Raw genomic sequence first — 17,737 nt, forward strand, 5'->3', positions numbered from 1 at the left:
TGCTGCAGGTGGCAGCGACATTACTTGCGCTACACCTCCTGTTTAACGTGTGCTCATCCAAAATATCAGTGACATTAATTTAGTGTAATTTTTTATTAGGCGGTGGTGACAGCGACATTACTTGTGCTATACCTCCTGTTTAACGTGTGCGCATCCTAAAAATATCTTTGACATTTTGTGTACTTTATTTGTGCATACACTTACAAAACCTGCACTACTGTACGTGTGACACACTTGCAAGCATATATACCATTTAAAATGCACAAGGCGAGCAGTAAGGGACAGGGAAGTGGCAGAGCTGCTGATGGTGCACGCAGAGACCGTGGCCCTGGGCGCTGTAAAACTGTGCGTGCTGCCAGAGCACAAGAAACACAATCATCCACGATACCTAGCTTCATGTCCCAGTTTGCAGGGCGGCACAGGACACCACTCTCGAAGTCAGACCAGTGCAACCAGGTGGTCGGTTGGATTGCAGCAGATAATGCTTACAGTCGGTTAAGCATCACACTGTCTTCCACAAAGTCTAGTCTCAGTAGCCAAGAATCTGGTCAACAGAATCCTCATCCTGATACTCCTTCTACCCACCATGGAGTTTTGGCAAACAAGTGATCCCACACTTGGATATTCCAAGGAGCTCTTTTCAGCGCTATTCCTTAATTTGGGCCTCTAGCCAAGCCCGCTTGAAGAGGAACATGAGGAGATCTTGTGCCCTGATTCATGCCCCTGAACCTTCGCAAGAACCATCAGCTAGCACATCCACTTCTGTGTCCCAGTGCAGCATACAGATTTCTATACCCAAGGCCTTTGAACGAAAGCGCAAATACCCAGCCACCCACCCACAGGCCATAGCACTAAATGCGCACCTTTCCAAATTGCTGGCCCTGGAAATGTTGCCATTTAGGCTTGTGGTCACTAAAGCTTTCCGCAGCCTGATGGCGGTGGCTATCCCACGTTACTCTGTCCCCAGCTGCCAATATTTTTCACTGTGCGCAGTCCCAGCCTTACACCATGTCCCGTAACATAACCCGTGCCCTGACCAACTCAGTTATTGGGAAGGTCCACTTAACGACTAACACATGGACAAGTGCATTTGGCCAGGGATGCTACATTTCCCTGACGGCACACTGGGTGAAGGGTGTGGAGGCCTGGAGCGACTTATACCCTGGGATGGCACAGGTGCTACTGATGCTAAGGATTGCGGGCCCTACTTCCTTTAGGGTTTCTGCCACCACCTACGTTAGTGGCTGCAAGCCCCCCTTATCCTCCCCGTCTCCTCCTCCACTTCCACCTCTGAATTATCATCTTGCGGCACCAGTCAGACATCAGTCAGCAGCTGGAAGCAGTGTAGCACTGCAATCGAGAAGCGACAACAGGTCGTGCTTAAACTGATCTGCTTAGATGACAAACAGCACACCACTGCAGAGCTATGGCAGGTTATAAGGGACAAGACTGAGCTGTGGCTCTTGCCACTCAACCTACAAACAGGCATGGTTGTGTCTGATAATGGCCGTAACTTTGTGGCGGCTTTGGAGCTCGGCAATCTCACACACATTCCATGCCTAGCCCACGTGTTCAACCTAGTGGTTCAGCGGTTTCTCAAAACCTTCCCCAATTTGCCTGAGCTACTGGTGAAGGTGCGCCGCATTGTGCCTATTTCTGCAGCAGAGCTTGCAATTGCCATCTCAATGACTGTTGTGTGACGTGAGCACTCCACGCTTCACATGTTGGCCAGGCTTTGTGAGCAGCAGAGGGCAGTAGTGGAATACCAGCTGCAACATAGTCGTCGCCTTTCCAGTCATCTTCCGCTCTTCACAAGCGATTAGTGGGCATTGATGTCTGACCTCTGTGAGGCTTTACGCAACTTGAGGAATCAACACAGATGGTGAGCGGTGATAACGCTATTATCAGGGTAACCATCCTACTTCTGTGTCTACTCAAACGCTCGCTGCTCACAATTAAGGATGCCGCTTTGCATGTGGAAGAGGTGGAAATGGGGGAAGACAGTACACAGGGTGATAGCCAGACCACCCTCAGTTCGTCTTCTCAGTGCAAATTGGATGATGAGGAGAAGGAGGAACAGGGGACGGTTGCCTTCACTACAGAGGATAGTACCCATGGGAGTTTTATTCCATCTGTTCAGTGTGGATGGGTAGAAGAAGAGGAAGAGGATGAGGAGATTAAGTACAGCGAAGTCTTGTCTGTTGGGACCCTGGCACACATAGCTGACTTTATGTTAGGCTGCCTTTCCCGTGACCCTTGCGTTGTATGCATTTTGGCCGACACCAATTGCTGGTTGTTCACCCTTCACGACCCCCGCTACAAAGACAACTTCTTATCTCTCATTCCTGTGGTAGAGAGGATGAGCAAAATGGTGCAATACCAGAAGGTCCTTGTGGAAAAATTGCTCCAAAAATTTCCAGCTGACAATGCTGGCTGCACAGTAAGCAGCTGAACATAAAGGAACTCTAAATATGTCTTTTATGGTTTATTGAATACACTGTTTCCATGCACCCCTTCCACCACTAATAAGCGTTTATGGTTCAATCTCCCTTTTCTCATCCTCCTCTTCCATCAAATCAACATTATTATTAGGCTCCCCTCGCTCCTAATGATTTAGAGGGTCTGCTCAGCAGCAGGCCCTTACCCATAATGTTTTAAAGGGCCACCAGCAGGCCCTTGCCCATAATGTTTTTGAGGGTCACCAGCAGGCCCTCAACCATAATGTTTTTGAGGGTTACCAGCAGGCCCTCGCTCATAATGTTTTAGAAGGTCACCGGCAGGCCCTTGTTCTTAATGATCAGTAGCAGGTACTCGCACCTAATGTTTTAGATGGTCAGATCAGCAGCAATCACTCGCCCCTAATGTTTTAAAGGGTCATCTCAGCAGCAGGCCCTTGCCCCTAATGTTTTAGAACGTCAGATCAGATCAAATCATATTTTTTTTTGTATATGGCTTGATGAGAGGAAAGGGCAATTTTTAATTTTATCTTTTATTTTTTATAATAAAAAAAAAACTTTTTTACTTTTTTTAAATTTATATTTTTGTACCACTGTGGGACAATAACTTTTGGGGATATGATCCAATCTACAACGCATTACAATACATAATGTATTGTAATGCCTTGACTGTCAGTGTATTACCAGTGTAATACAATGACAGCCAGCCAGTGAGACCCAGGGGTCTGGGTCTCACAAGCTTCCATAGAAGGCAAACCTTGAGGCCTGTGGAAAGCATTCCCAGCCATCGTGTCCCCATCATCAATGCGAGGAGAGATCGCCCTCCCGCTGTAAACTGCATGTATGCTGTGGTCAGCGTTGACCGCTGCATGCAAAGGGTTAATGCATCAGGAACAGCCGAACCCTTGCTGCTGATCAAGCAGGCATAACTCCTGCACCCACCTGATTAGAGCACCGTACATGTACAACGACTATCGTGAAGTCACTTCCTGATGTGCCGTATAGGTACAGTGAATGTCGGGAAGGGGTTTATAGTCAAATAGTGGTGGCATAGAAATAAAATTCAATATGCTTATATTACTATTACTTATATACAGACACACACACACACAAACACTGATCAGTCAGAACATTAGAACCACCTGCCTATTATTGTAGGCCCCCCTTGTGCAGACAAAAGAGGGTAACCTATACTCTTAAGGTTTTGGTACCAAAACATTAGCAGTAGATTAAACCCTGTAAGTTGCGAGGCGAGACCTCCATGTAAAAGACTTCCAATAGATGCTTGATCAGATTGAGATCTGGGGCATTTGGAGGCCACATCAACACTCTTAGTTCTGTTCCTCAAACCATGTCTTCACATTTTCTGCAATGTGATAGGATGCATTTTTATGCTAAAATAGACCACTGCCATTCAGGGTGTACTTGGTCTGCCAAAATTAAAAAGTAGGTAGAATGTGTAACATCCACATGAATACTAGTACAGAAGACAATTAAACTTTCACTAATTTGTTCTGCAGTTGCTCTTCTATGGGGCCTGATCACATGGGGCTGGCTTCTAATCCAATGCACATCAATGAGCTTTGGGTTCCCCATTGCTTATTCACCAATTGTCCTTGTCCTTAGATCACTATTGCAAGGCACTAACCACAGCATACTGGAAACACTCCAAGAGACCTGGTATTCTGGAGATGCACTGACCCACTCATCTAGCCATCACAATTTGGACCATGTCAAAGTCACTCAGTTCCCTATATTAGTCCATTTTCTATTTGAGTACTGTTATTCATTTAATTTGACAGCTGTTTTTATGATATGGCTGATAAGGTGTATGAAAACCACATATACATCAAATATACAGTACATATAAAGTTTTTCCAAAATAGTGCAGGATAATGGGCAAAAATAAATAAATATCACATTATTCTAGTTGTATGAGTCTGTCATGATTAGGCCCAATGAACATAGCCATATTTGAGACCTGTGTCACGCACGTTTGGCATCTATAGAATTCTATATACTGTTTGTCTGTACTCAAAGGCACATATAGGCACATAGGGCTTCTCTTATCGAAACTGTCTAATGGTAAATCTTTATTTGTTGCCCATAGCAACCAATCAGAGCTAAACTTTAACTGTTATGGAAAGATGAAAGATACACTGTGATTGGTTGCTATGGGCAACAAAAACAGATTTACTGTTAGACAGTTCTGATAAATGAGGCTTATAGCCACCCCCACCCACTAGGGATTCTGTAGAGAAAAGATAAATCATACCGCATTACAGATATTCTTCCATAAAAGCTATTATGCATTCCTCCCTGCAATATGAAATCTGTTTAGGTTACTCACTATAACTCCTTCCAAAAAGGCCCCCGTTAAATAAAGAGATAATTAATCCACTTTCACAATGTCTTATGATGTAAATTATTACCTTTTAATATTGAGTCGACAGTGATAGCTCTTCCTGCATCAGATTCTGAAAAAAGTGAATAAAATAGTTGGTTTGTGAATGTAAAAAACTTTTATTATTACAAAGCACTTCCATTTTTATGTTCTGTAGAATATTTTACATGTACTCTGGAACATCCAATAAATTACTACCTTTTATAACATGCCTGGTGTTAGTGTTATTATTCATTAGCATTGTGATTATACTTTTCATGAGAGACATTTTTTAATAAATAATGTATTTGTAGAAATACAAAAACAAATAGAACCATTCAGCTAAGGGTTTTGTCTGAGATTCAGAATTAGAATCTAAAGGGCCCTTTACATGGGCAGACAGAGTAGGAATTTATTGAGGGTGAACCTTTCCATAGAGAATAGTTTATGCTGTAATTTAAGGGCCCTGTACATGGACCAATAATTGAGGCAATTAGTCGGAAGAAACATTGCTAGGAAAGCTTGCTCCCAATAATTGCCCTGTGTAAAGGAGCCGCCGATCACCCAGTGAATGAGCAAACTCTCATTTATCGGTTGAAATCATAAAAATGCCTAAAGGTGCTTTTACATGCTTTTACATTGCTCATGTGATCCCTATTTCCCATAGGGAATCATTGTTTCTGGGCAGTAGATCCCTGTTTACACAGGATGAAGTGCTGCACAGAAACAATGATTTTAGGTACCAGCAAAAAAAAATAAAAAATCATCTGATCAGGTGATTGCTAGCACATTTACAGCTGAATAAGTTCATCCTTGATAATTAGCCCTGTAAATGGTTCTTAACGGATTTGTGCAAGAGTGCATCTTCCCTTTGCAGGTCCATTCTGCTATACCTGCAAAGGGAAGATAACTTACCTGCTTCCCAGCACCGGATTCCTTTTCCTTTTTTTGCAGTCCGGCAATGCTCCTCTGGGTTCCAGAAATATCCACATCTGGTTTGCCATTGCAGCGGTTCCGGCTCTCCTTGCATCACGACAAATGGTTACATGGTCACAATGGGAGACGGACACTGCTAAAGCCTGTGATTGGCTACAGCAATGGCAAACTAGATGTTGACATCTCTGGAGATTAGTGGAGCACCTCAGGCCTGCAGGTGAAGGAGCTGGGAGCCGTTGTTGGGAAGCAGGTAAGTAATTTTCGCTTTGCAGGTCTGACACAATGGAGGCTTTGCAAAAAAATAAAAAATCTTTAGCAACCCCTTTAAGTAATAAATTCTGGGCAACAATCTGCTGATAATTCTCTGTGGGAGGAACGATCACAGTAGCTACCACTAGCCCCCTACAGAGGAGATGATTGCTGCATGCAAATGCCACTTTCACCTCTAACATGCAGACAATTATCAAGAATGAAAAGTAAATTCTCAATAATTGCATTCTGTGCGACCATGTAAGGGGGCCTTTAGATGTCTGCATTAGCGATGTATTCACTAATTTTATTTCATTAATTATAAATAATAATTCACCCAATTAATAAATGTTTGCTGACACCTTTTCCCAGAGCAATTATTGGGAACGAGCACTCCTAGGAATGCTCCTTGCCAATAATAGCCCAGATCATTAGCCTGTGTAAAGGGGCCTTCACTGATAGCACCGGTTATCTAACATACAATGCAGTAAAAATTGAAAAAAAGCTCTTCTGAATAAACATAGACACTTTATATTACATTATATTATTTATATTGCTCTTTAGTTATGTTAGAACAGGTGAATCTGTTAGAAAAAGAATAGAAGAGGTGATATACTTACGACCCGTGAGAGATTCAGACATAATTATGATCACACCAGGGACAATGCGACTAGTTCCACACGTGCCTATAAAGCGTGCAAAATTATCTTTTAAGTGAAATATTGGTTGTTAAATTGTGCGCTGATCACCTTTAGTTAAATGCTTGTATCCAATGTAATATCACATACATTAATTCAGGTAAACATTTAAATTGTGTAGTGTAGTTATATAGTTTTAGGTAAATGTAGTGGGTAGATGTCTAAGAAATTCCAAAATGCAAGCATTCATGTATTCATTCACAAGTAAAAGTCAGCTCTAAGAAGTTTTGAGGACTATATTCCCTCAGCGCTGCAGACGTCTGTTGTGGAATATACCCATCAGTGCTGAAAAGCGCCTGGTATCACCTGGAGTTGTCCACTACCACTTTCCTAAGAGGAAAAGTGTCCGAGAACACTTAGTATATCATGTGTCATGTTTCTATAATTTACCAATAATTAAAAAAGGTTATTAAACGCAGAGGGGAAAAAGCATGTGAATGCCGTTTATTTCAGTTTTATTACACCAGATCGTGGTAACTGAACTAAATGCATTGACTCAGTGACCTTCGTAATTCTGTGCAGTGAGCTCACCATAGCTGCTATGACCATGTTATAGGAAGCAGCAGGGGCGTAGCTATAGGGGGTGCAGAGGTAGCAGTCGCTACCTGGCCCAGGAGCCTGAGGGGGCCCAAAGACCATTGTGCTACATAAGAAGACACCGGTATTATAGAAAGTGCATGCTGGTCAAGTTACACCTCTGGCTCGAGGGAAGGGGTTAGGTCAAGAATTTGGCATGGGGAAGGGGGGCTGCCATTTACATTTTTGCCTTAGGCAGCACGAAGGCAATGTGCTTCCCTGGCCACAAAGCACTGAGGGAAGGGGGCCCGAAGCTGAACTCTAGCACCAGGGCCCATAAGCCTTTAGCTACGCCCCTGGGAAGCAGCATAGTGGTGGGCCTCCCCCACGATGGACTCCATAACAGTCAGTGGTAGGAATTGTATACCATAGACTGGGACATTGCTTTTATGAAGCCTAGACAGTCTGCTGCATCCATAACCAAAATATTTACCAACACTTTACAATTAGTGACAACAGTGAAATAAAGCAATCTGAGAGTTAGGGTCTATTCAAACAACTGTATCCGTTTTGTGGTCCACCAATCGTGAATCCGCAAGATATGGATGTGGTCTGTGTGAATACTGCATTTCTCACGGCCTCATTGTAACATTGTAACAATGCCTATTCTTGTTTGCAAAACGGACAAGAATAGGACATGTTCTATCTTTTTTGCAGGGCTGAGGAATGGACATGCAGATGTGGACAGCACACTGTGTGCTTTACCCATTTATGTGGCCACATTGAAATTAATGGGTCTGCGTGCATTCTGCAAAAATGCAGATCGGATGCAGACTGAAAATACTATTATGTGAATGGCCTCTAAAGCCTCATTCACACGTCAGTGTTTTGGTCAGTGATTTCCATCAGTGATTTTGAGCCAAAACCAGGATTGGAGCCTCCACAGACATAAGGTATAAGAGAAAGATCTGAACCTGTTCTGTGGTTAGAGCCGCACCTGGTTTTGGCTCACAGTCACTGATGAAAATCACTGACCGAACACTGACATGTGAATGAGACATTAAGCAGAGAGGGAGGACTATATGAAAGTAATTGTAATCTAATGATCAATTACATTTGTCTAGATCACAGCACAGTTCTTAGTTTTGAGCATATTTCCAGACATATACCTTTGACTGAAGGTTCTGAAATATGCCATAGTATAAGCCTGTCATAGCATGTCTCAACCACAGGCTCTAATGGGAAAAAAAAAGTATACCGCACTGTATATTTTTTGTGTGATTTCTCTGTATGGAGTGATGTGATATAACATATTATTTTATACTCTATCTGGCCAATATAATTAGAGATGAGCAAATCGAAGTTGACGTAGTGGAATAAAATCTGAGTTTCAGGAAAAATTGAATTTTTTCCTAAAATGGCTGCTGCATGTGTTAGGACATGGAGCAAATAACTCTCGGAATGAGGGATTACCCATAATGCCATGCATGCAGCCAATTAGCAGCCACCCAGCCCCTGTGATGTCACAGCCCTATGAATAGCCTCTGCCATATTGGATTCTGCCATTTTCCAGTGTACTTAGTGCAGGGAGAGACGTCAGCAGGCGCTAGGGACTGTGCTAGGAAAGACTTTAAAAGTTTTATTTTTGGCTGAATAGAAGTTCAGGGAAAGATCATTAGAAGTGTAAGGAATGGGTAGGAAGGAATTATTCCACACTATAAAAGGAGAACAGGGTCCAATAGAGGAGTGTACACCTTGCTGAACTGACTGGGGATTCAAATTGCCATTATACTACTGCTTTTAGGTTTGCAACAGATGATACCTCTGTAATTCCAGCAAAACGTTCTTGTTAGGGTGGGTTCACATCAGCATTATGTATTCCGTTATGGCTTTCTGTTATAACCAGAGATGAGTAAATTTTTAAAAAAATTGAAAATTCGGTTCGCCGAATAAAAAAACAGCTATTTCCAGGCTGCAGAGAGCCTTTATAGTGGAGTAGAACACTGTGCCTTTCAGTAACACGCATAGGGAGTCTGCTTTAGTAGTGAAATAATACTGTGAGTCCATATGACATGCAGATGACAGGTGTCACTCTTAGAATCACTGCACACTTCACTTATTTAGGCAGTCACGGGGCCGAAACTGACCAAATAACTCAAGTATGAACTCAGCCTTACAGGTCGATGTTAGCGCCAAGAAGAAGTGCACTCCACTTAGACCGTTGTAAGCTGATTCCACATAGATGTCTACAGAACCTGTTCTATTAAATGCTTATACAAGTAGAGCCCCCCAACAGAGTGGAGAGGGTGTCAGCAGTAAGTTTGCGTTGACGTCCCTGATTATTTTTCCCTTTGTCTAAACTGTGAGAACAATAACCACCAAAAAACGGATCCTGTCTGTGGAGCATCTGCCTTCATGTAAAGCAGAGATGACACGTGAATGGAATATTTCCATGTCTTCTGTGTTTTGTACCCACTCCTGCTTTTGGCTACCAAATCAAAAGCCAAATCTGATGGGACCATACAGGCATCACAGCTGCTACACAGACAGGATCCATTGTGTGTCTCATTTTTCTTTCCTTCTGACAGATCATAAGAGGGGACAAATAAATTATGATGTCAATGACAATTATTTAGAAAACTGTTTTGGGTGGCACTGCTGACTTTTCCCTTTCAATGCTGAAAACACTTCACTATTAACGCACTGGATGTGCTGATATGCTACCTGGTGATGCTCTGCCCACAGCGGTATAATAACAACAAATGTAGAAATGATATTCAGGCAACACTCACGATTCGGTGCAACAAGCTTTTTTAATTCTCCAAAATGGATCGCTAGGTACATCAGAAGCTGAATACATTGAGAGCTGTGATTAGATACATCAGAAGCTGAATACATCAGAACGCTGAGTACATGTATAAAGCTAAGTACATCAATGGCTGGATTCAAAAGCTGAATACAAATGTAATGTGGCTTGGGACGGACTTACATACATGCAGTGGTTGAGGTTCGGTGACGGCCGTTTCGCGCGTCAGCGCTTCACCTGGCCTTTGGTATAACTGCACGTCCGCGCCAGTTATTTAAGCATCGGCTCCCACGTCTCACAACTGTGACGTCACCGGCTGCACCGCAGAACTCGGCGCCATCGCGTGACGTCACCCCGGAGTCGGTGCTGTATAGTGTATTAAAACACATTTTTAAAAACAACAAATCTCTTTCAGACATACTGGATGATCAAAGAAACACTTGCCAATCTATTTTGTTATTTAGACCTGACGACCCATTGCGCCCGTGCGCAGTTTGCATTTGCTCTCTCTCCTTAATAATTTGCTGTGCCTGTCTCCTCCCTGTGGGAGGTTTCTATACCTGCGAACTTTAATACATTGACATTTCCATTATGTACAGAGTTGACATGTTCTATTACACGTGGGCATCCCGTGCCTGATCTGATGGATAATATACGGTATGTTCCCTAATCCTTTCATTTAGGCTTCTGATAGTTTTTCTGATGTAGAATCTGCCGCATATGCAAATTAATAAATAGACAACAAACTTGGTTTTACAAGTGATTCGTGTTTTAACCCTATGTTGGACACTTCCAAAACATAGGGTTTCCCTTTGGGGATAAAATTTGCAGCACATGCAGTCTCCACAGCGGCGATTGCCCTGGGGTCTCCACCCGTCTAACCAGGTTTTTGTCTCCTCTCTAAAGCGGCTGCATACTATTTTATCTTTGAGCATGTGACACCTCCTAAATGCAATAATAAGACGAGTACCCTTCATATCTGTAAGATTGTCATCTCCTTCCAAAATGTCCCAATTGCTGCGTATCACTTTTTTGATCTGTTCTGCCATGGGACTAAATTTGAAGGAGAAGACAAATGGCCTTGAGTCTTCCTGTTTTTGTTTCTTTTTTTACTATATCAGTATCACTTGTTTTTTCATTCTGCTGCCAATGTCTTGCCCTCAACATAGCTTCGTTGAGTAGACTGGCTGGATATCCTCTAGATAAGAGGCGTCTTTTTAAGTCCGAGGCTTGCTTTGTATAATCCTCCTCTGTTTTACTTATACGCCTCAATCTCAAAAATTGGCCATACGGAACCGCCTTCTTGACGCTAAGGGGTGAAAGCTAGAGTACTGTAAAAGTGAATTGGTGGTGGTGGGTTTTCGATACCCCTCCGTCACCAACTTGCCACCCCTTACTGTAATCAACACATCCAGAAATTCCAACTTTAAACCTTCAAACTTGTATGTGAACAACATATTATTTGCCTTGTTTAGGTACTAGACAAAGTCGACAAAATCTTTCTCTGAACCTGACCAAATGATAAACACGTCATCTATGAATCCTAAATACATGTACATATGTAAGAGGATTCTGTTTACAGCTAAATATATGAATTTGTCCTCTAGTCTGGCTAGGTATAGTTTGGCAAAAGTGCCTGCAATGGGCGTACCCATTGCAGTACCAAATTTTTGTTTGTACCACTTCCACAAACTGGAAGGCTTTTTTTTTCAGGAGGAATTCTAAAGCTTCACCAATGAAATTACAAAAAAACGCACTCTTATCGGTGTTACTCAGAATTTCCATTATAGCCTTAGTGCCTTCTTCTTGGGGAATACGTGTTTACAGACTTTCTACATGCAGGGATACTAGATGAAACCCATCACTCCACTGTACATTATCCAGTGCCCGTAATAGGTTATCCATATCCCTGTGTGATGTGATGGCGTTACCCGTACCATAGGTCTCAAAAGCCAATATAAGTACCTGGACAAAGGCTCAGTCACTGACCCAACCCAGGGGGGTGGATCAGTGACTTATGAACCTTTGGCACAAAGTACTAACTGGTTTTTTTTTTGGGGGGGAAAAGAGGTAGGATTCTCTTACAGATATGAAGAGTACTCGTCCTATTATTGCGTTTAGGAGGTGCCACATGCTCAAAGATAAAATAGTATGCAGCTTTAGAGAGGAGACAAAAACCTGGGTGGAGACCCAAGGGCAATCGCCACTGTGGAGACTGCATGTGCTGCAAATTTAATCCCCAATGGGAAACCCTATGTTTTGGAGGTGTCCAACATTACCAACAAACACTAATCACTTGTAAAACCAAGTTTGTTGTCTATTTATTAATTTGCATATGCAGCAGATTCTACATCGGCAAAACTATCAGAAGCCTAATGAAAGGATTAGGGAACATATATTATCCATCAGATCAGGCAAGGGATGCCCACGTGTAATAGAACATGTCAACTCTGTACATAATGGAAATGTCAATGTATTAAAGTTCGCAGGTATAGAAATAGTACAGAGCCTCCCACAGGGAGGAGACAGGCACAGTAAATTATTAAGGAAAGAGAGCAGATGGAAACTGTGCATGGGCGCAATGGGTCTGTCAGGTCTAAATAACAAAATAGATTGGCAAGTGTTTCTTTGATCATCCAGTATGTCTGAAAGAGATTTGTTGTTTTAAAAAATTAGTTTTAATACACTATACAGCACCGACTCCGGGGTGACGTCACACGAGGGCGCCGAGTTCTGCAGCAAAGCCGGTGACGTCACAGTTGTGATACGCGAGAGCCGATGCTTAAATAAATGGACGTGCAGTTATATCAAAGGCCAGGTGAAGCGCTGTCGAGCGAAACGGCCGTCACCGAACCTCAACCACTGCATGTATGTAAGTCCGTCCCAAGCCACATTACATTTGTATTCAGCTTTTGAATCCAGCCATTGATGTACTTATCTTTATACATGTACTCAGCTTTCTGATGTATTCAGCCATTGATGTATTCAGCTTCTGATGTATCTAATCACAGCTCTCAGTGTATTCAGCTTCTGATGTATCTAGAGATCCATTTTGGAGGATTAAAAAATCTTGTTGCACCGAATGGTGAGTGCCACCTGAATATCATTTCTACATTTGTTGTAAATGATGATGTCAGCCAGGCCGAAAGGCTAAATAGTGGCCCAGTCATGAAGTGGGGAGGGTGTGAACAACATGAGAAGTACACAGAGTGGCCTTATAACATAGTGGTGAGGTGAAAGAAGCATGAGGAGACCACAGAGTGGACCAATGACAGAGTCTGGAGGTGGCGGCAGCATCAGGAGGAGGCCACAGAGTGGCACAATGACAGTGTGGAGGTGGCATCAGCATCAGGAGGCCACAGAGCAGCACAATGTCAGAGTTTGGAGGTGGCAGCAGCATCAGGAGGCCACAGAGTGCTAGTTGCGGCCACAAATCTAGTTTTGATGCCCAGTAGTCCAGTGGACCTTTATTGTGGGGTGGCAGGGTACTGTCCAAGTATGCCACCACCTGCTGGTTCAGGTCCTGCTCCAGGTCTAGCTGCTGCTGCTTGTGATTAGTTACTTCACTATGTGGGTAAAGAAAGCTGCACATCAGCGATTCTAGACTCAAGTTGCTGCTGATGGAGCTGGAACTGCTCCTACTTCCCCCACCCTGCCACAGCAGCCATAGCAGAGGAACATGAGCTCAGAGGGCCCCCGGTGAGACCTGCTAGAGGATGGACGATGGCGCAGATAGGCAGCAGCCAACTCACTACATAGGATGGCTTTATAGTAGTTCAGTTTGTCCTCCCTCTCAGCGGGTGTAAAAAAGGCCCCCATTTTCCGGTAGCGTGGGTCCAACAAGGTGGAGAGCCAGTAGTCATCCCTCTGCCGAATGGTGACAATTCAGCTGTCACTACGCAAGCAAGTGAGCATGCATTGGGCCATTTGCGCAAGTGACTCGAAGGGACTCCCTGCCTCCATGTCCACTGCATACTGCCACGGTATGTCTGGTTCCTCTGCCTCTTCTTCCTCATCGCCCTGTAGCTCCTCTGGCTGCTCCTGTCACCTGTGTATAAAAACCACCAATTTTGCTACACATTGCTTGTGCTCCAATGAAGTTGGAATGAAGTTGTTCATCCCGTAGTCTTGGCGACTGACAAATAACGTGGCCTTCTCAAAGGGGCTGAGCAAACGACAGGTGTCACGCATGAGCTGCCATTGGCTGACATCAACGTTACACAGAGGAGTACTCCTGTCCGCTTGGATCATCAAGAAATTGTTTATGGCCTTTCTCAGTACGTATAGTCGGTCCAACATATGGAGGGTGGAATTCCAACGGGTGGAAACATCGCATATCAGCCTATGTTGGGGGATGCCATTTTGCCACTGTAACTCAAGGAGGGTGTGCTTTGCGGTATTCGAGTGGCTGAAGTGCATGCAAAGTTTCCTGGACATTTATAGGATGTCTTGCAGATGGTTGGAAGACTTCAGGAACCGCTTGACAACCAGATTGAACATGTGTGCCATGCAGGGCGCATGGCTCAGCCCTCCTTGACGCAGCGTCGACACCATGTTCTTCCAGTTGTCAGTCACCATGGTTCCGATTTTGAGTTGTTGCATATAAAGTCAGGATTTGATTTCTTGATGAAGTACTCCGTTCTCCCAGGCAAACGAGGTGTAGCACAGCGTGACGCCGCCATGCCCTGCATATGTGGTATGCTGGAGGGGTATTGTGAATTTTCCCTGCAGTGGTGGCTGAGGACATGGTGGAGGATGAGGTGGCAGAGGCGGACATTGTCGCAGGACCAACGGCGTGAGAATGTAGGAGGCGGAAGCGGCGTCACCTGGCCAAGTTGCTGGTGTGGCTGGCCAGGTGCCACATTTACCCAGTGGGCCGTAAGGGACATATATATTGTCCTTGATCGTAGTTACTATTGATAAGCGGCATAGGCAATATTTGTTTTTGCGATATTTGCAAATTCTTAAATTTGTGATCTCCAGTCATTATTTTTGCGCAAATCGGCACTATTGTTGTGAAATCACAGTACTATGTCTTTAGCATGTATGTATGGACAGCAGAGAAACAATAATTCCTATAACACTACCTAACACCCTACACTATATCACTATCTAACCTACACTGACTATCTCCCACTATCTGTATTATATATATATATGAGCTAACTAACTATCTAATGTAATTGGATAAAGAATTTAATTCAGATGAAAGCACAGCACATAAATGTCACTGCTCTCTCTCTCTGAGAACTGCAAGAAAACAGCAGAAAATGGCTGCTGGGAGTTTCTTATATAGTAAAGGGGTAGGCAACTTTCCTATTGGTTGCTAGGGATGTTGCTAAGCTCTGACAAAGATATTGCAGCCTTCTCATTGGCACACAAGCAAGAAGGGAGGTTAATGATGAAAAAAAATCTATAATATCCACAATTACAAATGTATAGTACTATATTCTACATCTTCGCGATTTCTCGAAGACCCGACATTCGCGATAAAAATTTGTGATTAGAATATTCGTGATCAACACTAGTAGTTACAGCTACTGACCAATTTTACCAAAAAAGGCTGTTTCACAAAGAAGTTTCACCACTGAATGGATAATCGACGTAATTCGGTCCATACAGCAAAAGGAAGTCTACAATCAAACCATCAATTTTCCCAAAAAAGGCTGTTTCACAAACAAATTTCACCACTGAATGACAATTTAAAATTCACTGCAGAACGGCTAACAACACATTCTTATTTTTGCTATTAATACACCGCAACAATGTCTGTAATGACAATGTAAATTCATAGCAGAACGGCTAATAACACGTACTTATTTAAACCCCAACAATGGCAGTATAACAATGTCGGTTCACTGCAGACCGGCTAATAAGACGTATTCTTTTCCTATTAATACACTCCCAAAAAATAAATATAACAATCACAATTTACCTTAGAATGGCTAATAGGATGTACGTATCTATTCTACTAATACACCCTGTAAATGGCTGTAGTACAATCAAACTTCACTGTTGAACGGCAAATATTTTTTTGCCACTAATGCACAACAAAATGGGCTGTAATTTTCTCACTTCACCACACAATGGGTAATAAGCCCTTTTTCTTTTTCCCCATTACTACACGCCAAAAAGGGCTTTAGAACATATAACTGTACCGATGAACGGCAAAAAAAATTTGTGCCACTAATACACGGAAAAAAGGGCTTTACAGCATATAACTGCACCGCTGAACAGCAAATATATTTTTTTCTTTTTCCACTAATACACTCCACAAAAGGCTGTATAACATAACTGCACCACTAAATGGCAAATATATCTTTTCTTTTTCCAATAATACAAGCCACAAAAGGCTTTAGACCATATAACTGCACCGCTGTACGGCAACTATATATATTTATTTTGCCGCAATTACACAACAAAAATCTCTTTAGTACATATAACTGCACCGCTGAACGGCAAATATATTTTTATTTTGCCACTATTACATGACAAAAAGGGCTTTAGAAAATATAACTGCACCGCTAATTGGCAAATATATTTTTATTTTGCCACTATTACACAACAAAAAGGGTTTTATAACATATAACTGCACCGCTGAATGGCAAATATATTTTTTTGCTTTTTCCACTAATACACGCCACAAAATGCTGTATAACATATAACTGCACTGCTGAACAGCAAATATATTTTTTCTTTTTCCACTAATGCACTCCACAAAAGGCTTTATAACATATAATTGCACTGCTGAACTGCAAATATATTTTTCTTTTTCCACTAATACACACCACAAAAGGCTTTAGAACATATAACTGCACCACTGAACGGCAAAAATATTTTTTCTTTTTCCTTTAATACACACCACAAAAGGCTTTATAACACATAACTGCACCACTGAAATTCAAATATATATTTTCTTTTTCCACTAATACACGCCACAAAATGCTTTATAACATAACTGCACCTCTGAATGGCAATTATATTTTTTATTTTTCCACTAATACATGCCACAAAAGGCTTTAGAACATATAACTGCACTGCTGAATGGCAAATATATTTTACTTTTGCCACTAATACACATCAAAAATGTCTGTAAATTTAGCAGTTCACCACACAACGGCTAATAAGCCCTTTTTTCCGACTAATACAAGCCAAAAAATGCTTTAGAACATATAACTGCACCGCAAAAGGTCAAATAAGACATAGAAATATTTCCTTGTAATAAACCCTGTTAATGGCTGTATCAAACAGCACTTACACCCTAATAAGAATGGTTTGCTGGAATTACAGAGCTCTATAATGGCAATTTGGATCCCCAGTCAGTACAGCAAGGTGTAATAGGATTGTTCCTATTACCCAGGCTGTAACCTCCCCTACTGAACCCTGTTCAACATAAATGCTGTGGAATGATTCCTCCCTATCCTTTCCCTACACTTAGAATAATCTTTCCCTGCACTTGTAAATTGTTTTTTTTTGGCTTTATGCATGGCATTATGGGTGATCCCGCCTTCCCAGGGTTCCTTGCTCCATGTTCTCACACATGCAGCATTCATTTTAGGAAAAAATGAGATTTGAATTCCACTTTGTCAGCTTCGATTTGCTAATCTCTACTGGTGATATACAAACTTCTACTTTTTCTTCTGTTGCTGAACACTTTCCTTCTTACTCTGTTTATCAAACAATTATGTTTTTC

The 17,737-nt window shown here is 42.4% G+C and overlaps 1 protein-coding gene across 1 annotated transcript in view; it reads right to left on the reverse strand.

The window, feature by feature from the left end:
* The window catches only part of LOC120999212 (titin homolog), a 946,165-nt gene that overhangs the window by 655,627 nt on the left and 272,801 nt on the right, over positions 1–17,737 (reverse strand). Inside the window, exons 21-22 of the mRNA XM_040430085.1 lie at positions 6,645–6,710; positions 4,889–4,933 (exon numbers count right to left, since the gene is read on the reverse strand). Coding sequence (XP_040286019.1) covers positions 4,889–4,933; positions 6,645–6,710 — 111 coding nt within the window. The remainder of the gene's footprint in view (positions 1–4,888; positions 4,934–6,644; positions 6,711–17,737) is intronic.

Source organism: Bufo bufo, chromosome 4, assembly GCF_905171765.1.
Source record: "Bufo bufo chromosome 4, aBufBuf1.1, whole genome shotgun sequence".
Classification (NCBI taxonomy): domain Eukaryota; kingdom Metazoa; phylum Chordata; class Amphibia; order Anura; family Bufonidae; genus Bufo; species Bufo bufo.